Here is a 15,451-nt window from a genome sequence, read left to right as displayed (position 1 = left end):
TAGTGTTCAATTTCCTGAATATTGACTTGGAGCCTTGCCTTGGAGGTTCTACTTGTTGAGCACAGATGCTTATATGTCCTTGGCTTTAGTATTATCCTCCTTTATTTAAGAAAGGCATCCTTGGGGCTCTGGGGTGGCTCAGTCTGTTAAGTGACTGACTCTTGATTTCTGCTCAGTTCATGATCTCACGGTTGTGAGACTGAGCCCTAGGTTGGGCTGTGAGCTGAGCGTAGAGGCTGCTTAAGATTCTCTCTCTCACAACAAACAGGGTTGATGGGGGTGGGAGGGAGGGGAGGGTGGGTGATGGGTATTGAGGAGGGCACTGTTTGGGATGAGCACTGGGTGTTGTATGGAAACCAATTTGACAATAAATTTCATATTAAAAAAATAAATAAATAAAAATAAAGAAGAGTAAACTTAAAAAAAAAAAAGATTCTCTCTCTTACGCTCTCCCTCTCTCTCTCTCTGATCCTCTCCCTGGCTCTCTCAAATTAAAAAAAAATTTTTTTTTTTGAAGAAAAACAAAAGGCATCCTTTCTGCCAACGGAGCAGCTTTGAGAACACTGTACCCTGGATGGGGACCCCCTCTAGCCAGCCAGATGGGTCTCTTCAGCCCTGGATACTAGTGGGGGTTGAGCCACAACCAGGATGCTACTTGTATTTACTTAATAAATGTATGCTGTGTTGGACTGAGATAGCAAAACAGCACCTTATTAACTAAGAATGGCTGAGAAGCCAGCAGAGCAAATCTATTTCCAAGCCTTCTTGAACCTCATGTTCTCCCTCCACCTCATATCTTCGTGTTGACTTTACTCCCACACAAGGCACAGAGTCATCTCCTTCAGCTCCTGTGCTCTCGTCCTGGTTGTTTGCTTCTAGGGAAGGGAGTGGGGGGATGACAGAAGGGAGAAAGACGTAAGTCTAACAAGCCAGTCAAAAGCTCTCTCCATTCTCATTTACCTCCAGTTGCTCTGCCTGTTAAGAATACCAGCTGAGGAGTAGCTAGATAAGGAAAATGCAGAGGCTGTGAATGGCTTACAAGAGACCCCAACAGGGGAAAGAAGACCCTCCCACACCCTCCCCCTGCTCTGCCTTCATTAGCTCAGCTGGACAGAGAACACTTCCTATTGGAATTTATCTGTGATCAGGAACGAGATGCAATTTTTGCCCAGGAGATGGAAAAAACTTCAATGACACCCTGAAATGGTAAGACTTTGACATTTTATTAAGAAACATCTTTACTTTAAATGATAGTACAAAAATTGTATATATAATATAGATCTGTATAGGTACATATACACACAAAGGCTCACCCACACACACATACACACAATCCTCCTCATCAAAATCAAACCCTATTAAAATCCTAAATAAAGAGAAGTATATTTAAGCTTTCCTAAAACATACTGTACATAAAGCTGTCAGAAAACCTGAAAAACTGAGGACATTTTCAGAAGAATCTAGGCACCCCACCCACCCTCTTTCTCTTCTCCACTAACATAAATGACCTTGGCAGAAGGACAGTACACAGGACAAAGCCAGAGAAGGGAGCTGCCATCCGTCCTTTACTGCTGATAGACCAAGATGCCTGAAAGCAACTGGGAAGGGAAGCACGAGGTATAGGCTGGGACCTAGATTAACTGTCAAAAACAAACCATTTCAGAATGAGCAGAAAATATGTAATAGGGAAGGAGGGGAGTGGAAAGAGGAAGGACAAGGCCCAGAGATTAGAAACGACCTATTAATTATTAATGCCTGGGAAAGACTCAATGAGATAAGACCAATGGGGTCACAGAAGCAGAAGAAGTTAGAGGGGAAGGGGGAGGAGAGAGAGATAGGAAATCACAACTTCCTGCCACTAACAAGCCAAACTGCTACTGTAGAGTCTAGGAATGTCACCCCACCCACTAATCCTAAAGAAGCTCCAAGAAGAAAAAAAAAAGTACCAGAGGCTCAAAACTACTTAATTCAAACTCACATCCTTCTTGCTCCTGGTCTCTTGTTAAACATATTGGCATGGGAAAGAGAGTACTAAGTCAGAAAATAGCCATCACATAAAATGGAGATCGATAAGAGCCCAGAATAGCATATAGGTGGTCTTGACATATATTCCATTCTGAAGCTCCTTTTCTGGCCATACAGAGATGTCTGCACAAGCAGTAGAGAACAGGAGACCATTCCCCAGTAAATCTGGATAAAAACTGATTCCTATTCAACTTCTGGGAAGAGGTCAGTATCTGCCTGAAGTCCTCTAGCTCTGGAAGTCTATAATGATGTTTGTGAGGAGACAGCCATACACGTTTTCTCAAAATGATGCTTTCTCAAAAGGATGAGATTTCTAAACTGGGAAAGCAGGTATCCTGCGCCATGGCCCTTATCCAGGGTTCTTCCTTGTACAGAGGTGTCAGGGGTTTTACAGGTGCCAGTCAGCACGCCTACCTGCTGCCATAGGAGTGGATACAGGGGCTTGCTATGCGGAAGGGCGGCTCCCTCTTTACCCTGGACACCACTCTGAGCTGTTTGGCTTACATGGTGTCATCACACCACACGCTAAACAAATCTCTGTAAAGCCAGAGATTGGTTTTCCCTGGGGCATGACTCCTCAGGTTTCTCATTATGCCTGTTACAGAGTCTCAGAGAAGGGCCAAAAGAAGGCTTTTTATTCTTCAGCCCCTTTAGTGAAGCCACAGAAACCCTCTCTAATGTGTTTAATGAAATGAAAATATTTCCAGGTTATACCAGGTACTTTAGAGTTGAACCTCAAATAAACAAAGAAAAAAGTGGGAAAATCTGTATGTATTTATAAATGTACACAGTGATACGCACCCAACAAAGGAGTATTAAAAATGCCCTGGTCACAGAACCCTCTGGTAAATTCATTTCTCTTACATCAATATAAAGAAGTCATTTTGTATGCCATAGATTTCTAACACTACTGAGCAGACACAAAAATGTTAATAATTCAATGGTAAGGCTGAAGACAGGGGGGGAAAGGCAAAGCCAAAAATAACTACACAGAGCTCTGACAGAGAAAAAGAACATCTTTTAAGGCTCTGGGTTCAAAACACAGAAATCCTAAAGTCAAGTTCTCCCATACTTCCATTAAGAGACCTCAACTCTGGCATTACAATTAAGAGATCCCACAGAGGTAGTGATAGGAAGGGAACGTTCATTTATATATTTATAAGTAATTTCCCTGAAGCCAGGAACAAGAACAGAAATATTAACATTTCTTTCTTTCTCTCTTGGGGGAAGGCTTATGACCAAAGTCAAATGTAGAGCCTAAAATTCATATATTAATACTGATATTGTTAAAGCAGCTTTATTTTAAGGTAGGCAATCATCCTAAGTTCCAGGTTTCTCGGCTTAAGCACCAACTCTGAACCACCTGTCTGTTATTTGATTCTCTGTAATCCAATCTTGCCAATAAACCAGGTGAATCCACGAACCCAGAAGAATCTAGCAACATTTTCCCAACATCCATTGCTGATCCAGAAGGATATGCTAAATCATAAAATGGTACTGCCATTAATGCATTTAATATTTAACTTCTAACTACTTCAAGCGATCCTGACCTACCATTCTCTTCAAGGCAATACAAAGTGGAGACGAAATCCTATTTCTTTTCCTAGGGATGCTAAATGGTGTATTTTAAGTAAATAACAACAAATACCTTTTTGCTACCCACCCCTTTCCAGACATTTCTCTTTTCTCTTTCCCTATCCCAACTCCCTATCTCAGAGACCCCATCATCAAAAATGACTTGGACTGTAGTAAAGATTTTTCTAGGTGAGAATGACAGCCTCCTGCAGAAAGAGAATAGTAAGAATTTCTAAACAGTTCCCCAAAGCAGTAAGGAGCTATGCTCAGCAGGGAGTGTTGGATGGCAACTCCCGTCCCCAATCAGAAGCTACCCCAAAGAGTGAGGGGGCTGGGCCTGGATATCGTCTGCAGAGTTAACCTCCACCCCCTTAACAGGAAAGGAAAAAAAAAAAAAAAAAGAATTAAAGTCAATATATACACAAAGAACATTAGGAAATCATACCTAAAATGACCCTCTATCTCTATCTCTGTTGTTAAGCTAAGGCTCTGAAAAGGCACACAATAGCAGCTTATTGTTAGCACCTGGTTCACAAAGGGACTCAGAAAAAAGAAAAACATCACACACACACACAAAAAGGATGATTTGGCAGCAGAAGGCACAATTGTCCCCTCACCCTTACCTACGCTCCTCCACTGCGTTTCATTAGCCACCCTCCCCCACCCCCCCAAACCCAGAGTAATCTCTCAAGTCCCCGGAGAAAACCTAGTTTTATGGTGGCCAGTAGCCAAGACTCATTTCAAAACTGGTATTTTTGCCTATAAGCCTCTACTAGCCAATTCTGTTTGCTAAATCTGGTTTGGGGAGTTATGTTTTCAGTCTATTTTGAGCCCCAAGTGATTCTGCACCTCTGGAAAACTGCAGCAAATTACTTCACTAATCAAGGTAAATAGAGCCATGTTAACTGTCAAGTTTTATTCCAGATTAAAAATGTATGTTTTCCCCATGATCGCTAATTAAGAAAACCGTATTCTAAACAGTCATTCAAATGTTTACTTGGCACATCTCCCCCTGGTTTCTTCTTCTAATTTACAATAAAGCAAGCAAGCAGGTCGAGAATGATGAGGGCCCAATTTCAAAAGCAGTAACTTCTGTAATGTAACCTCTCCACAACCTCTCTCTCTCCAGCCATCCCCCCTTTCTTTTGAAAAAACTCCAAACTGGCACACGAAGAAAACCCAGCAATGAAACACTTTCCAGTAGTGTCTAGGCAGAGGGAGCAGGCATAGCGGTAGAGAAGGGAGTCAGGCAGACAAAGTTATCAGGCTAAAAGTTCTGGCTCCTTACTTTATGACACTGCTGATTTTTACTCCCTTTGCCATCACACACCGAGCACCTATAAGGCACGAAAGCTGTGCGCAGGGCCCGACCTTAAGGAAACAGAACAAGTTACTCATCCGAAGTGAAACATAAAATTCCAACAACACCCTCAGCACTCACCTGTCCCCTGACTTCTTTTGCAATTAAGAGGATACCACACAAACTCCACAGAAAGGCACACTTAGATTTCAAACGCCACACAATTTTATAAAATTAAAAAGTTGATATTAAACCTTGGTATTATATAAATAAGTGTTTGGAAGCAAGTTGTTCTAGCAACAGACTACCCTCCTGATGGTGATTTTATAAAATCCAGCCAGAGCAAAGTTTGGATCTCGAGACCAGATTGTTTCATAACCCCACAAGCTCTTTCTGGCCACCTTCCAGCGTTGTGGAAGCACAGCCTGGAGGATTTTGGATTGACATACACTTCTCCCACGTAAACAAGTTCTCTTTCCTTTCCAGTTTTTAAATATTCCACTTCAGTTTCTTAAACTGGCATCTGAATTATAGACACATAATGGATGCAGAGTTAGTGAGGCAATTACCAATTTCTTTTCAGTGAAGTGAGCTCAGGACAGAAGGGAATGCCTGCTCCTTTGGAAGTGGAATAGATCTCTTTCTCTTCCCAAAAGCTTGCTTCTAACCCCCCTCCCAGTTAGTTTCCTTCTCTACCAGGTACACATCGATCTAAGGCATATTATACGGTCACCTGATGGTACGATTATTAAAGGCCCTGTGTGTGTTCATACTAGGAATGTTATCTTAAAATCTTCTGACAGAAAGTCAGTTGTTTAAAAAACAATCAACCCACAATATCCAGCACTCTTTTACCTCTAAGCTTAAAGCAGTGATGATGGGAGCTGGAAATTTGGTCCTTATTCTTTAGGTCCCCCAGAAGAAGTATTCCCCTGATTTGGCTTTGCATTTTCCAGTTGCATAGCAAGCCTTCCTGAGTCCAAGCACTGTGCCCTGCTATAGTTTTCTTCTTTAGGACATCCTTTCTTCTTTAGGACATGATTATACAATGTGAGTCCTCTGTATTTTCTTTTAAAAAGAGGAAAAAGACGGACACAGTCCAAGTTGTGGCCCTCGCATGTTAAGATGAAACAGTTTCTATGGAAACTCCCGCATGTGGCCCTGTCGTCCCTGTGGCCCCCGAAGTCACTCCCGCATCTCTCTCTTTCAACTCTCCCTCCGTAACCACCACGGCATCTACCTCCGCCACCTCTTCGACCATGGTGAAATCAACTCCGTTGGGCTGCTGTCGGGCCATGGCCTCTAGCTTGAGGCGGTACTGTTCTGCCTCCTGCTCTTTCTTTAGGAGCTGGTGTCGGTACTCCTGAGCTCTTCGATTGGCCTCCTGGAGCTGCTGCTGTAGGAGCTCTCTTTCGGTGCCCTCCTGTAAAAGGAAACCGTATCACCGCCAGGTAAGAATTCCTGATCCCTGGTCATCCAGAGAGTAGACAAAAATATAAACAAGGGGGGCACCGGGGTGGCTCAGTCAGTTAAGCGTCTGACTTCGGCTCAGGTCATGATCTCACAGTTTGTGAGTTCCAGCTCCACGTCGGGCTCTGTCCTGACAGCTCAGAGCCTGGAGTCTTATTCGGATTCTGTGTCTCCCTCTCTCTCTGCCCCTCCCCCAGTCATGCTCTGTCTCTTTCAATAATAAATAAACATTAAAAAAATTTTTTTTTTAAATATATAAAGAAGGGTCCAGGCCTTCTTCCAAGTTTGCCTTTTGAGTATTTCCTGTCTCTTCTCTCTACCACTCCTAAACACGTTACCTTGCTTTCCTCCCCACTGTTTGTCATCTCTTCTATCCTTGGTTTCTTAGTCAGGGGCAACTTCTCTGCTTCTTCTTCCTCTTCTTCTTCAATTACAGTCTCTTCTGCAACCTGACCAGCAGGTACAGTTAGAACTACAAGCCAAAGGACACCAATTGGAGATAATGAATACATAGTAAAACAAAGAGGTTTTGCCTACTTTCAAGTTTGTTTTTTTTAATTTTTTAAATTTCTTTTGAGAGAGAGAGAGAGAGAGCGCAAGCAGGGGAAGGGCAGAGAGAGAGGGAGAAAGAATCCCAAGCAGGCTCCACACTGACAGGCGCCTCACTGACTCCTACTGCTTGCTTTAAATTAGAAAATAGGGGCGCCTGGGTGGCGCAGTCGGTTAAGCGTCCGACTTCAGCCAGGTCACGATCTTGCGGTCCGTGAGTTCGAGCCCCGCGTCGGGCTCTGGGCTGATGGCTCAGAGCCTGGAGCCTGTTTCTGATTCTGTGTCTCCCTCTCTCTCTGCCCCTCCCCCGTTCATGCTCTGTCTCTCTCTGTCCCAAAAATAAATAAACGTTGAAAAAAAAAAATTAAAAAAAAAAATAAATTAGAAAATAAACTGCAAGATGTTATCTGAAATCTTATTGTTCATATCTCTTCGGATTTTAGAATCAACAGGTAAAGCACAGCCTTACAGAGAGAAACAGAAAGGATTAGAGAGGCAAATCTGGAAGCCATGCAGTCAACAACTAGGTCTGAGGCTCTTATATAAAGATGTCTCACTCTAGGTTAGAAGCTATGGCTGAGAAGCTTACAATTCTTTGCTTTTATTTTGTTTTTTTAAATGTTTATTTATTTTTGAGAGAGTGGGTGGGAGGGGCAGAGAGAGAGGGAGACACAGAATCTGAAGCAGGCTTCTAGCTCTGAGCTCTCAGCACAGAGCCCGATGCGGGGCTTGAACTCACAAATGGTGAGATCATGACCCGAGCCAAGGTCAGATACTTAACCGACTGAGCCCCCAGGCACCCCGCCTTACAATTCTTTAGGAGTGATTTGTCTAAAGAAGGCCTGATGTCTTTACATAAGATTTTTGAGAAACTTCACATGAAAGCAGCTGGCCATTCACTGTATCTAATTTGCTTAGATATTTATAGGTAAGTGAGTGAAGGGTCAAAACACACATCCTGCATTATACATCTATCAGTATGGCTAGAATTTTAATAATACCAGATACTGACGAGGATGTAGAAAAACTGGATTATTCATAAATTGCTGGTGGGAATGTAACACTGTACAGTCACTCTAAGAAACAGTTTGGCAGTTTCTTACAAAACTAAACATGCACTTACCATGCAACCCAGCAACTGCACTTTTGGGCATTTATCCCAGAGAACTGAAAATTTATGTTCCCATAAATCCTGTACAGTATTGGTCATAACAGCTTTATTCATAGATAGTCCAAAACTAGCAACACACTTAAATGTCCTTCAATGAGTGGTTAAACTCCATACCATGGATACTACTTAGCAATAAAAAGGAATGAACTACTGATACAAACAGCAACTTGGATAGCTCTTAAGGGAATTATGCTGAGAGAAAAAAACCCAATCTCAAAATGTTATATATTACATGATTCCATTTATATGATATACTTTTTTAAATTAATTAATTAATTTAGAGAGAGACAGAGAGAGCAAGTGGGAGAGGGGCAGAGAGAGGGAGAGAGAGAGAATGCCAAGCAGACTCCGCACTCTCAGTGTAATGTGGGGCTTGGACTCATGAACTGCGAGACCAAGAGTTGGACGCTTAACTGACTGAGCCACCCAGGCGCCCCTATAATGTTCTTGGAATGACAAAAGTATAGAGGTAGAAAACAAATGAGTTAGTGGTTGCCAGGGGTTAGGAATGGGGTGGGAAGGGAGAGGGCTGTGGACATAAAAGTAGCACAAGGGATCCTTGTGATTGAACTGTTCTCTGTCCTGACTGTGGTGGTCCTAGAACAAATCTACACATGTATTATCCTGCACAGAGCTAAGTATATACACAAATTAATGCATATAAAATTGGAAAAATCTCAATAAGGTTGGTAAACTGTATCAATGTCAATTTTCTATGTTAAAGCACTACTGCAAAATGGGGGAAACTGGGTGATAGGTACACTCGATTTCTCTGTTTATTTCTTACACTTGTACATAAATCTACAATGATCACAAAATACAAAAGCTTAAAATTCTATTTAGGTTTTAGGGTACCTTATGATTTTTGTTTAAAACAGAAGATTTATCTAGTTATTTGGTTTGGTTGATTTAAAAATTAGCTTGTGAGGTGCTTGCATGGCTCAGTTGTGAAGCATCTGACTTCAGCTCAGCTTATGATTTCACAGTTTAGGAGTTCAAGTCCCACACTGGGTGAGCTCGAGCCACACTTCGGGTAAAACACGAGCCCTGTTTTGGGTGAGCCCTGCTTCTCTCTCTCTCTCTCTCTCTCTCTCTCTCTCTCTCTCATCCTCTTTCCCTCTCTGCCTCTCGTGAGATTCTCTCTCTCTGCCCGCACTCTCTCACTTGTGCTCCCCCATCTCTCTCAAAGAAGTAAAATAAAATAAAATAAAATAAAAATTAGCTTGTATTCTGTGGGTACTCATCAATTGATGGCAATAGAAAACAGCTTAGATATCAGCTAAGTGGAAAAGGAACTTTAGTCTGGGTTTTAAAACTTTCTGCAGATAATTCACAAAATCTCAGCTGTCCTTCTGTCCTTCTGTGTGCCTGGTTAATACATTTGTAAAAAGCAGTGTAGTTCATCCAGGCAAAACCTCAATTTTTTTCTCTTTGAAACAACTCCATTCTCATTTATTTAACTCCATTATAAGTAGAGTCTCTCACCTACCCAATGAAGCCCCCAAAGCATTAAGTGATAATTATGTTCACAAAAACATCAATAATATATTTCCAAATAAAACCATTAAGAATTTATGATACCAAAACTTGGATTATAAAGGTTTAATTCCTACTCTTTCTTCCTATACTGCAAAGATCCACCAATTTAAAGTTTGAAAATTATAAAATCCCCATCATTATTAGGCCAAGTGAAAATTTTGGTGACTCAGATTCAATAAACCAACCCTCCTCTTTTCAAACTCCAATTTAAAAAAATTTTTTTTAAATGTTTATTTATTTTGAGAGAGAGATAGAGTGTGAGCGGGGGAAGGGCAGAGAGAGAGGGAGACATAGAATCTGAAGCCGGCTCCAGGCTCTGAGCTGTTAGCACAGAGCCTGATATGGGGCTCGAACTCACAAACCGTGAAATCATGACCTGAGCTGAAGTAGGATGCTTAAGCAACTGAGCCACCCAGGAACCCCCATTTTTCTTTTTTTTAAAGTAGGCTTCACTCCCAGCACAGAGCCCACTGTGGGGCTTGAACTCACGACCCTGCGATCAAGAGTCTGACGCTCAACTGACTGAGCCCCTAAACTCCAATATTTTTAAAGAATGAAGTTGTGTGATTAGTTTCTTTCTTTTCAAAAAATAATTTACAGATGTATTTCTTGAATAAGTTATACATTCACATGGTTCAAAAACTAAAACTATAAGAGTATATATAGTGAAAAGCCTCCCATCCATCCTCACGTACTGTCTCAGCAGGCAACCAACGTTTTCAATGTTATTCTTGAATGTTCTTCCAGAGATGGTCTAAGTCTACAAATATATTAGCAAAAATACATATATCTCCCTCTTTTTAAAAAATACAAATGCAGCATATTCTATACTGTCCTGCATCTTGCTCTTGTAACTTCACAATATAGTTTAGAGATAAGATCATGCTAGTATATAAGGCATTTCCTCATTGTTTTTAAATAGCTGCATAGTATTTCAAAGCGTGGGTGTAACAATTTCTTTATCCAGTTCCCTATTGATGTATACTTAGGTTGTTTTAATTTTTCATTTTCATTAAAAATTTTTTTTATTTAGGGGCATCTGGATAGCTCAGTTGGTTAAGCCTCCAACTCTTGATTTTGGCTCAGGTCATCATATCGTGGGTTGTGATCAAGCCCCAAGTTGGGCTCTGTGCTGACAAAGTGGAGCCTGCTTGGGATTCTCTCTCTCCCTCTCTCTGCCCCTTCCCCACTTGTGCTCTCTCTCAAAATAAATAAATGAACATTAAAAATAAATAAATAAATACATAAATTTTTATTTAGGGGCACCTGGGTGGGTCAGTTGGTTAAGCATCCAACTCTTTTTTTTATGTAAATAATTATTTATTTTGAGAGAGAGAGCACATGGGGGAAGGGCAGAGAGAGGGGGAGAGAGAATCCCAAGTAGGCTCCACACTGTGCGCAGAGCCTGACTTGGGTTCGATCCGATGAACTGTGAGATCATGACCCAAGCCGAAACCAGGAGTGGACGTGACTGAGCTACCCATCTGCCCCAAGCATCTGACTCTTGATCTCAGCTCAGGTCTTGATCTCAGGATTGTGAGCTCAAGCCCCGTGCTGGGCTCTGTGCTAGGTGTGAAGCCTAATTTAAAAAGAAAAAAAAAAAGAAAAAATGTTTTATTTGAGTATAGTTGACACATAATGTTTCATCAGTTTCAGGTGTACAACACAGTGATTCAACTTTTCTGTGCATTACGTTATGCTCACCACAAATATAGCAACCATCAAATTAGGTTCTTTTTAATCTTTGATGATTACAAATAATGCTGTAATTAATAACTTAGTATATATTTCACTTCTGTGTGTGAATATAAATTCTTAGAAAACAACTTTTTAGCCAAAAGGTATGTGTATCTAGTACTGACAGATATTGCAAACTGTTCTTTAAAGAATACATTAATTTACACTCTAACCAGTGATTTTTTTTTTTTTTAAGATCAAGTATTCTCTACACCCAACATGGGGCTCAAAGTTACAACTCCGAGATCAAGAGTCCCATGCTCCACCAACTGAGTCAGCCAGTGATTTATAAGAGTGTCTATTTTGGGGCGCCTGGGTGGCTCAGTCGGTTAGGCGTCTTGACTTTGGCTCAGGTCATGATCTCACGGTTTGTGAGTTTGAGCCCCACATTGGGCTCTGTGCTGTCATTGCAGAGCCCACTTCAATCCTCTGTCTCTCTTGCTCTATGTCCCTCCCCTGCTCACGCCCCCGCTCTGAAAAATAAACATTAAAAAAAAAATTAAAAAGTGCCTAGTTCCCCACACTTTTGACAATACAGTATAATAATGGTGTCTCAGTACAATGTTAAATTGCATTTCTCTTGCTATATATGAAATAGGTTGAACACATTTCCATATTTTAAGACCTATTAGTATTTTCTATGAACTATTGGTTCATATTATCTCCTCTTTTCTATCAGATTATTGGCTTTTACTCACAAGTTTTATATATATTAGGGAAATCAGGCTTTCCCAGCCTGATTTCTGTTTCTTTTTCTATCTTGGAGCATCTTTGCCCCATCTGGCATCTGGCATTCTCCTAGTCCCACTACTTGCTTTAATGCCTCATTTTCAGAAGAATGTGGAGTGTGTAAAATATCTTTTAATACACATTTGCCTAAATGGGATAACTCACCTTGCTGTCCATCTTGCACAGTTACAATAAATGGCTGGCCAATGCTTCCGGCAGGGACTGCAGTTTGGATATTACCCAGAGGGACTCCATCAGTCACTATGGTGATGACCCTTTGGCCTCCACTCCCCACCACTTGCTGGATTGATGAGTCAACGGAATCTCCCTCTATGATTTCCTCTGAATTAGCTAGAGATGACAAAAGTGAATTTGAAATTTCAGCTTTTTAAAAAACAGGAGTTTAACAATTTCAGCCTCCTTGAAATTGATAATAAATAATCAGGGATAGGAAAACTTAAGAAGTTAGATTCAACAGTTTCTAAAGCAAGCTTTTGTGAACAATGCTAAGTCAGAGGAGAAAAGAAAATAGTGAATGCTTTAGAACAGTATTTTCTAAAATGTCTTCATTGAGATGTTAATAGCTTTCACTAAGGATGGGCCCTATGCAGAAATGTATTTTCAAAATGCCAGTTTAAATATGCTTAAATTTTTTGTTTGTTTTGTAAGAAGTATTAGAAACCCCAACAGGCTAATGAGCACTGTGATTCTCCAACAGGGGTAAGATATGCTGAGTTTCCCCAGCGTATCTGATCATGGAATTCTTTTCTCAGAAAGCATCTTGAAAGTCTAAATAAATCTATGGAACTTAGAAAAATAATTATAAATTAGAGTATATCTATTTCTGTAAGAAAATGGAGGTATTTAATAGTGAATTAACAATAATAAGTAGTCAAAGCACTGAAGAGGTCTGATAGACACAAATGGTAGGTGGCTTCTCCCATCTGACAGATAAACAATAATATTAATAGCAACTAACACCAACTACTTACAGCGTAGCCCAGGTACCTTTCTAAGAGCTTTATATATATTATGTTAAATCAAGATATTCATGGGGCACCTGGGTGGCTCAGTCAGTTAAGCATCCGACTTTGGCTCACGTCATGATCTCACGGTTTGGTTCGTGGGTTCAAGCCCCACATCAGGCTTTGTGCAGACAGTGCAGAGCCTGCTTCGGATCCTCTCTCTACCACTCCCCCACTCACACTCACATGCTCTCTCTTAAAAATAAACAAAAGGATGCCTGGGTGGCTCAGTCTGTTGAGCGTCAGATTTTGGCTCAGGTCATGATCTCACAGTTTGTGGGTCCAAGCTCCACATCGGGCTCTGTGCTGACAGCTTGCTCAGAGCCTGGAGCCTACTTCAGATTCTGTGTCTCCTTTTCTCTCTGCCCCTCCCCTGCTCACACTCTGTCTCTCAAAAGTAAATAAATGTAAAAATAATAATAATAATAAAAATTAAAAAATGTTAAAAATTTTTTTAATGTGTATTTATTTCTGAGAGAGAGAGAGACAAAGCGTGAATGGGGGAAGAGCAGAGAGAGAAGGAGACACAGAATCTGAAGCAGGCTCCAGGCTCTGAGCAATCAGTACAGAGCCCGATGTGGTGCCTGAACCCATGAACTGTGATATCATGACCTAAGTTGAAGTTGGTTGCTTAACCAACTGAGCCACCCAGGTGCCCCAAAATAAATAAATGTTTAAAAAAATGGCTAAGATGGTAAAATTTAGGGGCGCCTAGGTGGCTCAGTCAGTTGAACATCTGACTTTGGCTCAGGTTCTGATCTCATGGTTCAAGAGTTCAAGCCCCGTGTGGGGCTCTGTACTGATGGCTTTATGCTGACGGTTCGGAGCCTGCTTTGGATTGTCTGTCTCCCTCTCTCTCTGCCCCACGTGCTCTCTCTCAAAAACAAATAAATAAACACTTAAACAAAATTAAAATTCAGTTTGGTAATTAAAAAGTGGGGGTGGGGTGGCATTGCGCCTGGCTGGCTCAGTCAGAAAAGCATGACTCTTGATCTTGGGGTCGTGAGTTTGAGCCCCACATTGGGTGTAGAGATTACTTAAATAAATAAAACTTAAAAAAAAAAAAAGATTTTCAGTTTGGTTAGTCAATATTCCCAGTAACTATTAGGGAAAAGAGTTCTTACCACTATGGAATTTCTCTGTCTAAAGAGTCTAAGGTAAACTTTGCACTAAATGGGGTATGGACTATCCACATGAAACACATTCAGGTGGTTAAATGGAAATAGAGCATTCACATCTCTTAAAAACAAAACACAGTTAAATGTTATAGCTGAAAGAACCTCAACAGATAATCTGATCCAACCATCCAACCTCAGCCAGAGGTGAGGAGACTGAGACCTGGAGAAGTTAAGTAATTTATTCAGTCAAAAAGCAAATTAAGGGCACCTGGGTGGCTCAGTCGGTTAAGTGTCCCACTTTGGCTCAGGTCATGATCTCATGGTTCGTGGGTTCAAGCCCTGGGTTGGGCTCTGTGCCAACAGCTCAGAGCCTGGAGCCTGCATCCAATTCTGTGTCTCCCTCTCTCCCTCTGCCCCTCCCCCCGCTCATGCTCTGTCTCTCAAAAATAAATAAACATCAACAAAATTTTTTTTAAAAAGCAAATAAAAATAACAAACACAAGTTAAATATATTGTTTTTCCCTTTGCCATGGCACTCACTCATACATGTGTGAATGGAGATCTTTATGATTGCTGCCAGTCGGAAAAATAGGATTGGAGGAATGTTCTCACACCCAAATGTCAATGGCAGAAAGAAATCAGAACAATCTGCCTTCATTTATAATGGAGCAGACTCTGCCAGAGGGCTCCAGAAAGATTCCTACATGACTATTTAGCCCTACCTATGACTATTTGCCCCTACCTATATGGAGCTCTAAGCCTTTTCCCCATAGACTACTGGCTCCCACTAAGTGACTTGAAACCTCTTTATTTTAAATATCAGAAGGGCACTATACAGCATATGTCGCCCCAACTCTATTAGAAATGCCAAAATATGGGGGCGTCTCAGTGGCTCAGTCGGTTAAGCATATGACTTCGGCTCAGGTCATGATCCCACAGTTTGAGTTCGAGCCCTGCATTGGGCTTTGTGCTGACACAGAGCTTCAGATTCTGTGTCTCCCTCTCTCTCTGCCCCTCCCCACTCATGCTCTGTCTCTCTCTCTCTCTCCCAAAAATAAGTAAACATTAAAAACAATTAAAAAAAAAAAAGAAGTGCCAAAATATGATCTCCAGTGAAAATAAAAGGAAGCCACCCTGAAGTACCCAGGATATGACGAGAGAGGTAGCAGTCCTATGTATTTTGACGCTTTTATAAATACAACATATTTAAGCT

At 41.2% G+C, this 15,451-nt stretch overlaps 1 protein-coding gene across 5 annotated transcripts in view; it reads right to left on the bottom strand.

Annotated features, from left to right (window-relative positions):
• Positions 1-1,202: 1,202 nt before the first annotated feature.
• Positions 1,203-15,451, bottom strand: part of GABPB2 (GA binding protein transcription factor subunit beta 2) — a 35,938-nt gene continuing 21,689 nt past the window's right edge. For all 5 annotated transcript variants that reach the window (XM_030327753.2, XM_030327748.2, XM_030327751.2 and 2 more), the window contains 3 exons: positions 12,261-12,446; positions 6,709-6,842; positions 1,203-6,323 (listed from right to left, as the gene is read on the bottom strand). In XM_030327753.2, coding sequence (XP_030183613.1) covers positions 6,021-6,323; positions 6,709-6,842; positions 12,261-12,446 — 623 coding nt within the window. In that variant the 3' untranslated portion in view covers positions 1,203-6,020. The remainder of the gene's footprint in view (positions 6,324-6,708; positions 6,843-12,260; positions 12,447-15,451) is intronic.

The sequence above is a fragment of the Lynx canadensis genome, chromosome C1 (genome assembly GCF_007474595.2).
Source record: "Lynx canadensis isolate LIC74 chromosome C1, mLynCan4.pri.v2, whole genome shotgun sequence".
Classification (NCBI taxonomy): Eukaryota; Metazoa; Chordata; class Mammalia; order Carnivora; family Felidae; genus Lynx; species Lynx canadensis.
This window is presented reverse-complemented; position numbering and strand designations above follow the sequence as displayed.